At 46.5% G+C, this 10,357-nt stretch overlaps 3 protein-coding genes across 3 annotated transcripts; 2 read left to right on the top strand and 1 right to left on the bottom strand.

Moving 5' to 3' along the window:
• Positions 1–15: 15 nt before the first annotated feature.
• Positions 16–1,446, bottom strand: HD556DRAFT_1446492 (uncharacterized protein; the record flags this gene model as incomplete). The annotated part of the gene is made up of 5 exons (XM_041307101.1): positions 16–410; positions 464–570; positions 621–749; positions 803–1,188; positions 1,246–1,446. 5 exons carry the CDS (start codon positions 1,444–1,446, stop codon positions 16–18), a joined length of 1,218 nt encoding a protein of 405 aa, XP_041157125.1.
• A 2,106-nt stretch (positions 1,447–3,552) lies between these two features.
• Positions 3,553–3,897, top strand: HD556DRAFT_1242843 (uncharacterized protein; the record flags this gene model as incomplete). Its single annotated transcript, XM_041298318.1, has 1 exon — positions 3,553–3,897. A coding segment is annotated over one exon (345 nt), but the record flags the coding sequence as incomplete, so codon positions are not given.
• A 1,701-nt stretch (positions 3,898–5,598) lies between these two features.
• Positions 5,599–8,940, top strand: HD556DRAFT_1433508 (uncharacterized protein; the record flags this gene model as incomplete). The annotated part of the gene is made up of 10 exons (XM_041305229.1): positions 5,599–5,754; positions 5,803–6,174; positions 6,225–6,412; positions 6,464–6,629; positions 6,677–6,825; positions 6,873–7,267; positions 7,466–7,651; positions 7,705–7,843; positions 7,894–8,601; positions 8,646–8,940. The coding sequence occupies 10 exons, from the start codon at positions 5,599–5,601 to the stop codon at positions 8,938–8,940; spliced, it is 2,754 nt and encodes a 917-aa protein (XP_041157123.1).
• Positions 8,941–10,357: the final 1,417 nt, after the last annotated feature.

Below are 10,357 nucleotides of genomic sequence, written 5' to 3'. Positions count from 1 at the left end.
ATCAGGATATTGGGACTATATCAGAAAATCGTCAGGTAACATAGTGGGAGTGACGGCGTGTAAGACTCTTACCTGAGAGTAGAATGGTCCCGTAAGCTGAAGTGATGCATCAGTGAAGCCAGCCGGTGCCAGCGCCACGGTGCCTGCCATTGATGCATCAGTTGTCGTTGATGCATCAGGTCCGGTTGATGCATCAGGTCCGGTTGATGCATCAGGTGTCTGCAAAATCGTATAAAGGCCGGGGTTATCCCAGCTCATGGTATCAGTACCTCCTTCGTTCTCCTCTCTGCTTTCATCCTCTTCGCCACTTTCATCCTCTTCGCCGCTACCATACTCTTCGAGTTCCTCACTCCTGTTGCCATCTCCGACGTTCGTGGTAGCTGGCAGCAAGGGGTCATGTTCCTTCGCAGCTGACAAGTGTGTATCAATGCGAGCCCATAATGATAATGAGGAAATGACTTACAGAATATTGATTCTGCAAATTCCTGGTACGCACCGAGGAAGGCATAGTCCTCATCAGGGTACAAGTGGGCAAAATTGCGCCCACCAGAGGTTTCTGATGGATGGCACCTTAGTTGGAGGTAAGCACGTTAGTTATACTGCTGATTCGGTTCACTTACGATAAAGTAACTATGTTCTGATTATGCCTTGGGTCAGGTCCGGCGCACATGAAGGACACAATGAATTGAGTTTGTTTTTTGACAAGGCGTGCAAAGCGCTGGCATATGATTGGCAATTCGTCAATACCTCTGTAGGACATGTGAGTATGATTAAAACCAGGTACATCGACCGAAACACTTACTTTGCGATGGCATCAGGATCACTTTCATCGTTATCATCATCTTCGTCATCCAGTATGTCACCCTTTCCCTTGCTACCTTTTATCTGCTTGTCGTACCTCTTTCTAACCTCCTTCTTAACCTCGTCCGACTCATCTTCTAAGAGCTCCTTGGAGAACCTTCGACCCAATGCCATGCGGTGACCAGAAGTAGTCACATTGCCCGCTTCTTGTTCGGCCTTGACCAGGGGTTTGATCTGCTCGTCGTAGACCATGCCCATATAGATCTCTTCGACAGACTTTGCACGCGTCTTCAGTCGCAGGGCGGCATCAAAGACAGTCTGTTCCTTCTTCAAGCCGCGATTCTTTTTGGATGAACCCGCCCGCCAACGGAACCAGGTTGCCAGTTGCTACAAGTATTTTACTTTAGTTTACGATACAAAAAAAACACGTAGTCGACGACTTACAACTTTACGTTGCTCTTCAGCTTTAACTTCTTGTTTCGTCTGCTCAACAGTGAGCGACACGTCACCAGGGATGTCGGGGAACAGAATATTGCGCTCTGGCCATGTTTTGAACCAATATTTGTGTATGCCGGGCCAGAAGCAGGAGTAGTCCTTGTCCCCGTGCTTTGCTGCATGTACTCTGGCATTTGTTCTTGGAGCCATGTATACTGCGCTTTGGTAGTCCACGAAGCTGCTGGCATTGTTGTGCGTGAATATGAAGGATGATGGGGAAATAATTCCCATATGAAGTAGACGTCCATCCTTATATTATTCGCGAGTCAATACCGAGCGAATAAAAAAAAATAGAGCTATTTTGGTATCGACTTACCACATTGTCAAATTAGGAGAGGGTGGTATGGATGGAAACGACGGAAACAATGGTATCGGCACCGATTTGTGTTTTAGAATGACTAGTGATCAGGTAATGAGGGATGACGACACAATCTGAGTGTTGCGTACTACATACCGGGAGGTGTTAGCTGTGCCTGCACTAAGATTGATATCGGCTTCATATTGCCTCCAGTGGATCTTGAGATGAAGTTGGTAGACTGGCCATCGTTGCTGAGTGCACCGTTAGCCCATTGTTATTGTCCATGCAATCATGTAGACTAACCTATGACGATGATGGGATGTGACTTGAACCAACAATAAGTGTTCGGACAGAGCGTCGTGACAGTAATAAGCCTGAGTATACAATGTGGGATCAATCAACCAAAGACTCACCTAGACATCGAGTAATAAGTATACAATGTGGGATCAAACAACCAAAGACTCACCTAGACATCGAGAATGAACATTAAGCAGTAGTTTGAGTTTCGATGTGCTTAATGTGTGTAGCCTACTTTAGAACGTCAAGTTAGCGTGTGGCAGTGTGATCAGTTTGCAGGTGTCACAGACTCTATCATAGCGCTGACTATTCTACATTTGTAAAACTCACTCACACATAGTACACACAGGTGAGACTCTACTGTGCTGGATCTGTTCAACTATTCTACACTCATAAAATGTTTCAAGGCTGCCAATGCTGGCAAATTTCTGTCTATTATTCTTGCTCTCATCCACCGGCCAGGCCTCAAAAAGATTCGAGGATTGGTTACTAACGCTGGTAAGTTTCATTTCAATCCTTTTTGTTGCGACTCATCCACTGGCCAGGCCTCAAAAAGATTCGAGGATTGGTTACTAACGCTGGTAAGTTTCGTTTCAATCCTTTTTGTTGCGACTCATCCACTGGCCAGGCCTCAAAAAGATTCGAGGATTGGTTGCTAACGCTGGCAACTTTCAGTCCACCGCCGGGGCCTCAAAAAGATTCGAGGATTGGTTCCTAATGCTGGTAAGTTTTGATCCTTTTTGTCATAACTCATCCACCGGCCAGGCCTCAAAAAGATTCCGAGGATTGGTTGCTAACGCTGGCACCTTTCAATCCACTGGCCGGGCCTCAAAAAGATTCGAGGATTGGTTCCTAACGCTGGTAAGTTTTAATCCTTTTTGTCGCAACTCATCCACCAGCCGAGTCTTCTTATTTGCCCTTGTACTCTACTTGATTAGCACCTGCAACGTTGTAGTTGTCGCATCATGTCTAGATTTGATTGTATAGTACTAATATTTCTACAATACAAGAGTGTGTGTGTTTCGTCTGTATGTGTGAGTTTTGCGTGTAGAATAGTTGAACGTTTAGAACCAGCGCCATAAGACTCAACTTGCAATTTACTTGAGTCTAGCTCATAATTTGATCGTTGTATGAGGTAGAACCCCGACATACATGCTCTGAATAATTAGCTACTGCTATACCATTGATTTTGAGTGAGACATGATTGGTGATCATCGGATATCAAGCAATTAGTAGTAAATCTCCCAAAGTCGACGCGGCTACTTTCAACAACTTGTTCTAAACTTGGTTACTACTACATCATGGGCTGACCTCGGCTGTATCACACATCACAAGATAAAATTGAGGCTGCTCATTCTTACCGCAAAGAAATACTATGCAAAGTAAGCACTTGCTTTTCTGTTTTAACTACTGACATGTATCAGGAGACGCAGAAATAGTGCAATCATCAGCAAGAAGAACCAGCAAAAATCTTGCAAACAACACAACTGTCCGACCAACAATGATGTTGATTCCCAAAGCCGTAGCAGGTACAGCGTCCGCACGAGATCATCACAAAGGCACCCATGGTGAGCTGCACGTTACTGATAGCTACTTGAACTTTACATTAAACTATCATTAGGCAGGAAGACCTCACAAGTGCCGAAGCTGCACTTGCAGACATTATTGGTGGATCCTCGCGAAGACTTTTAGATGGGCTGGTGAATGATCTTTGTCAGTCAGGTGACGCGGGAACATGCATGCATTCAATCAATGTATTACTAGGTGGTATGGAAGGCATTCAACAACGTCTCCGGCTACTTCATGGGATCGTTTTGCAGGCTATGGGGACAGGAGAGGAGTTGCAGCGAGTAGATTTGATATCCCATCAAGCATCTAGCCTCATCTTAGCACTGGAGGACTTGCTCATGCATGTCATGGTCGACCCTCACGATGCGCTGGAAGGTCATACACGTGGTGAGCTATTATACCAGACTACTTGTGATATCACTGTCTCGCAGTTATGATAATGATGTGATGTTAGTGATTGCATCAATCATGTAATCTTCAATCCTGACACCGGTGATTGCAAGCACCGAAACTCTATCAAACGCTAGCCCCCGTTGGTCTAAGATGCTTCTAATCCATTCTACTTGGACCGAAACTCTATCAAACGCTAGCCCTCGTTGGTCTAAGACGCTTCTACTGGAACCTCACGTTGGCCGCTGCCAATTTGACTCATCAACATTAACACTTGTGTTCTAAGGTGAGTGATTTGCCATATCAATGGAAGCGCTAGGTATCAAGCTAACCCAAAATTTCCTCGCTGCCAGTCCGTCTCTCCATGTGTGATCCCCTTTGGGTCGACATCACTACAACACCCTACATGGCAGAGCCAGAGGAGTCTGTGACTGTGTACGAGGGCAGTGTCGAGTTTGATGAGGCCGTCTATGCTATGGCGGATGAATGCTTTATTTTTTCGTATCTAGGAATATTCTACAACATGCCTGCCAAGCGCGATCTAGAACCACCTTTCTACTGCGTTACCTATGGCCGCTACATTGGAGTTTTTCCGTCATATCTCTGGTGAGATTTCCATCTCATTTCCATTTTTATACTTAAACACCCACCTTAGGGATGATATAAAAACTGAACTCCAAGCCCCAGGCCATCGTGCTCCTACCTACTTTGCTGTTCGGTCGCTTTTTCTCGGGGAACAGAAAGTTCATCGTGCCATCCGGCGTAGGCTCGCAGCCAGTAGATGACACACTGTAAGTTTGATGTTGTATCGTTAGTAGCATTTGCTAACATTGCTCGGTCTATAGTCGGGACCGATTATGGGAGAATGTATTCAGTTAGAAGACAATCAGAGTAAGGAAGAGATATAAGGTTTTTTGTGAGGCTCATGGCGTGCAGCCAGATTCAGTTAGAAGACAATCGGAGTAAGGAAGAGATATAAGGTTTTTTGTGAGGCTCATGGCGTGCAGCCATTCAGTTAGAAGACAATCAGGGTAAGGAAGAGATATAAGGTTTTTGTGAGGCCCATGGCATGTAGCCAGTATCTCAGGTATTCCGCTTTGGCTGAGGAAAAGAGCAATCAAATTTCTGGAGCATCCCTAGATAGAGATGAGTGTTTGGCTTCATCGACGCCCTTCGGCAAGTCACATGACATGTCAGGCTCGGAGAGCTGCATATGATTTCTGTTTGCTCGACACCATCTAAGAATGTCTATGGGTCCTGGTCCGTCTGAGGCAGGGCCACCATATCCAGTTCAGACTATCATATGTACCAAGGCAATGTCCTCTACCTCGAAGAACTCGCCAAAACGGAAGAGGAAACCAAAGCTCAATTTCTATCGCACAGCGCCAGTAGTCCATTATCGCCAGCATACCCAATACCAAGTCAACAATGATGGCTCTGTCAGTTATACGCAGAAGTGTCTTCTACCTCCTAAGAATGCTAAAGCAACCATCCCGGACCATTATATTGATCAAACTCATGCGGAACGAACTCTATGCAACTCAGACACCTTTTTTTCAATTCCAGAGCCACTTGACGATCTCCCACTCGAAGTATCATTAGATGTTCTAGGCCAACAAAGGAGAAAACGAACAGCAGGTGTACGTGCACTACAATGTTTCACATAATTTGACTTCCCCCTCACAATGTTTAATCAGGACCATCCTTTGTTGACGTGGCTGAATCACAGAGCGTTATTCCTTCGAGAAATGATCCATCTTGAAGGAAGAGTCAGCATGCGGTTGTGCTTAGAGTGTGATGGTCCCAATCCTGAGTACAAATGTCAGGACTGCTTCGGGTCAGAGCTTCATTGCTCAACTTGTATTTTGTCAGTCCATGCGCACCACCCGCTTCACCGATTGCAGGTATGTCTTTGCATTTAATTGTGATAATAGACTTAATCTCAAATACAGAAGTGGAACGGTCAATACTTCGAGCGAATTTCTCTGAAAGCCCTGGGCCTCCGCATTCAGCTTGGTCACATCACTGGCCGGCAATGTGTCAATCCTCACCGTGCTTTTAATGATGATTTTGTCATTATCGACATCTTCGGTATACACGAAGTGTCACTCGACTTCTGCGGTTGTGCAATAGCCGAAAGTCGTATGCAACAGCTACTTCGAATGTCATTATTTCCTTCAACAACCTCAGATCCAAAAACTGCTGCAACATTCCGCGTTCTGGAGCAGTATCACCTGCTCTCATTTGAGTCAAAAATATCTGCCTATGAATTTTATCATGGACTTCGCCGGATGTCTGACAACACCGGTCTACTTCTCATTAAGGTAGGTTCAAAATTTCAAGTATCCTTATGGTCAGTAAAGCTTCTTTACAGGATCGATACGAGTCGTTTATGCGGATGATTCGTGAATGGCGTCACCTGAAGATGCTCAAACGCTCAGGGCAAGGTCACGATCCGAAGGGTGTAGAAGCGACAGCTCAAGGTGAATGTGCTGTATTGTGCCCAGCTTGTCCACATCCAGGGAAGAACCTTCCAGATAATTGGAAAGATGCACCTCGACGGTGAGTTTTAGATAGCTTGAGTGGTATTATCGCTGATATAGATACTATTAGTTGGCTCTACGGATTGTTCCTTGCTATCGATGCAAACTTCCGGTTGAAACGCAAGGCTGTCTCGAATGACAGCGTGGACCCAAGCCTGAGTTCTGGGTGGGCCTATTTCGTGGAGGATGAAGCTTATAAGGGCTTCTTGGACAGCAATTCGGACAATACCCAAGAGGTTGTTTTATTTAAATCTTCTTTTCGTGTATTAATGGTGTTCTACAGAAATCAACATGCTCAAGTCACAACGCTGTGAACATGGCGGACACAAAATCTAATCGTGGACTTGCTGCCACAGGTTTAGGTACTGTTGACTGTGCCCGCCACAACATGAAACGGCCCAACGCTGTTGGAGATCTCCAAAAGGGTGAAAGGTAAATCGTGTTTTGCATTCAGACATTGGTGATCTAACGGTCTGTAGATATGTCAACATGGATTATTTATTCTTCTCAACGCTGCGCCACACTGTAATCGACACTCTGAATGTATCTTACGATATCGCGTGCCAGTGGCACAAAAAATTATGGCACCGTATGAGCACATTTCCAGTCTCAATGCACCTCCTGCCCACTTTCAAAACTATCTCTTTTTTCGTCCCAAAGTTCCACCTTCCTGCTCACATCGAGGAGTGTCAAACCTCATTCTCGTTCAATTTTAAGAGTGGGGTCGGTCGGACTGATGGAGAAGCACCCGAGCGTGGCTGGGCCAATATCAACCCCGTCGCTTCAAGTACTAAAGAGATGGGTCCTGGTGCACGGCGAGACACCCTTGACGACTACTTTGGAGACTCAAATTGGAAAAAGGTAGTTAAACTTGGTTCGTACATTTTCATTGAAATCATCCTTTATTGCAACTGGATACCTTAACCTCGACTACTCCGACACTCAATTGTGCAGACGCACCATGCACCTTCTCTCCATCCACCAGTCGCCTCGATAATACATCAACCCCTTACTATGCCGAGGCAGTTTCGGTCTTGAAGAGCATATTTGGGCTGACCTCCTTTATTATCAGGTCATACTATGCTTCACAAGATGAAGGATGCATTACCGGAGCGGCAGGATCATCACGAAGCCCTTGATGACCTTGAAGAAGGTTTGAGAGGTGAATATAGTGCCGCTCTCGCCCAGTGGAGAGAACAGGTGGAGGCTTGGGAGCGTGACCCTGCAAAGCCAAATCCTTTCGAACGAAGGGCGGAAAGTATGTATGGATCATCATCAGTCACTGTGTGCTGATCTTTCCGTGCATCATAGCTGTCACTATGGCTTCTGTGCGACTGGAACTGGCTAGGGATGACCAGAATGATATTCAAACAGGGACTTGCCTTGCGCTACACGAGGACTGTACTCCTAGTGTATTGATCAGTACTGGCTTAGAACTCGAGGAACAACAGTAAGTCCCCTGAGTGCTGCATATGAGATCTTGGTCTTACTTTTTTCTAGACGGCGAATGAAAGCTGACAGAGCCGGCCTCAGAGTTCACGCAACAGACAATCAAGAAGGGAAGATGCTTCAGCGGAATAACACTCTGCAACGCAGGATCGACACCTGGACTAAATTACAGGAACTATACATGCCGTCGCTCGCTGCACTACGTGTCAGCGAGAGTTCAGTATCTGGTGGCATAGCCACTGCAGTAGCTACACCAGAAACCGTCAAACTCTGGCTACCATCCCAAATCGGCAAGACAGCACCTTGTGACACCCGCCTCCAAACCATCGAATGGAAGCTCCGGTATGCGCAAGCTCACGATGCACTCCGTTCCCTACGTTCAAACTTGCGTGCTCAGACTGCAATCCTCAAGTATAAAGATCGCAACCTTCGTGGACAAGGTGCGAATACGAGGGCACGGAATACACTCAAAGCTGTTGAAGCAAGGCTTGAGGCTGCCGCCAGCACGTATGAGCGTGCCCATAAGGCTCTCGTGGTTCTTGCACCACTGCTGAATCAGATTGGGTGGCACTCCTCACTGCGGCCACTAAACCGAGCGGATATCCGCTCGATGACAGATCTATTATGGGGGGAATCAGAGGGGACAAGAAAACTATCTTGGATCTGGAATATGCGAGGAGCTGCACCTGACGAGATGGACAAGGACAATGCTTTGGAAGGCGAGTACTTTTTTTTTGTTTTGGAAGCTTCAAGCCTAAGGTTCGCGGTTAATTAGATATGCGAATCGAATGGTGCAAAGCCAGGGCACGGGCGATGCGCTGGGCTGAAGAGGTGGAGCTGCTGAAGGAAGAGATGCGGAGGATCCTACAATTTTTCGAATGGGATGCGCAATGCTGGGACGAGCGAGGGCTAGAAGATGCCTTACACGACATGGATGATGATGATGAGCGCGAGGGACTGATAGCATATGCCAAACGTCAAGCTTCGTTATGTCGAAGGCTCGCTGAGTCCTTCAGGACTAGTTGGACTGACACCTTGGCACTGGCGGACATATTCAACCACTCACTCGTCACTCAGCAAGACATGGACATTGATTGATTAGTACCCATAGTACATGCATACGTAGCAAGATCCAATATAAATTTGTGCTAGCATTGGCTGTCTCATTCGAACGAGTAGTAGGTGTATGCGAATGTGGGAGGGCCAACGGGAGGCAAGAACGAGCGGGCCAACGGAGGGGCAAGAACAAGCGGGCGAACAGGCGGGCAAGAAGCATTAGCAAAATGGGCAAGCGGAGCACTACTATGCATCATGATGCATCAACTCCCTCCCGTGCTGATGCATCGGCACGGGAGGGAGCTGATGCATCAGCACGGGAGGGAGCTGATGCATCACAGCGGAAAAGAGCTGATGCATCACAGCGGGAGGGAGCTTGGCAGGAGGGCTGATGCATCAGCACGGGAGGGAGCTGATGCATTAGTGAGGAGAAAGGGTAGTATAATTGCAGCAATGATGCATCACGGGTGCGCTACAGTTACCCTGTTTGATGCATCAGCATGCCACGAACCTGTGGCCTTGTTTCCTGGATGAGTAGCCTCCCTGGGGGCGCTGACCCAATTGGAAAATTTACGTCTCACAACTTTTACATAACCTCCCACGCATCCAAACCATTGACCACTTTGTCAAGAGAATGGATCACGAAATCAAGCCTAAAATCAGCATTCCTGTCCCTTGCCGAAGAACTCCGGGTTTACATTCTAGGTTGCCTTTCTTGCAGAGATATCCTTTGCTGCGCATCTGTGGGTTGTCATCGTCGTCCTAGACAGAATCATATACTGACTCTTGAGCCACTAGTTCTTACAGGTATGCAAGGTCCTTCGCCAGACATACATGTCCTCTTCAGCGTGCCAGTACATTGTCGAACTCAGCGGCCAATGCTTGCTCCCCGTCTCCAACACGGACGACCACACCCCTATTTCCGAGCGCTTAGAACACTTGAGGGATGAAGCTAAGTTGATCGACACTATGTTGTCTTTTGTTATGCCTATTAGTGTATCTATGCTTATTTTGACAGTCTCGTGGCTCATGCTCGACATCTGCGCTAAGACATGGTTTGTTGAAATTCCTATTCTCTGCCTTTCGAGAAACAACGTTTACAAGTTATCTAGTGTTGTATTAGAGTTTGGTCCAGATACCATTGCAAAGTTCGTTGCAGCTGTTGTCGGGTGACTGTACAATGGTTTGTGTTTCGTTGCTTAACCCTGTAATATACATTTAACAGAGATGTGCCGCTCTTGTTGCAAGCAACCTTTTTTCAACTGCTTTTTTTTATCGTCTTGTAATCGTGCAGTTTTCACATCTGCTGCTGGGGTGACTACAGATTGAAGAACTGGCAGCAGAGTGTCGGACTCATTCCAGTAAACTGTTTTGATTTCGCTTTCCACTCGTGAAAGTTTGAATTTCGTTAAGAGTGGGCTCATGCAATGCGTTTTCAAGTTTCATGGGCAATGAGAAA

Source organism: Suillus plorans, assembly GCF_016647745.1.
Source record: "Suillus plorans strain S12 chromosome Unknown HD556scaffold_53, whole genome shotgun sequence".
Lineage (NCBI taxonomy): Eukaryota > Fungi > Basidiomycota > Agaricomycetes > Boletales > Suillaceae > Suillus > Suillus plorans.
This window is presented reverse-complemented; position numbering and strand designations above follow the sequence as displayed.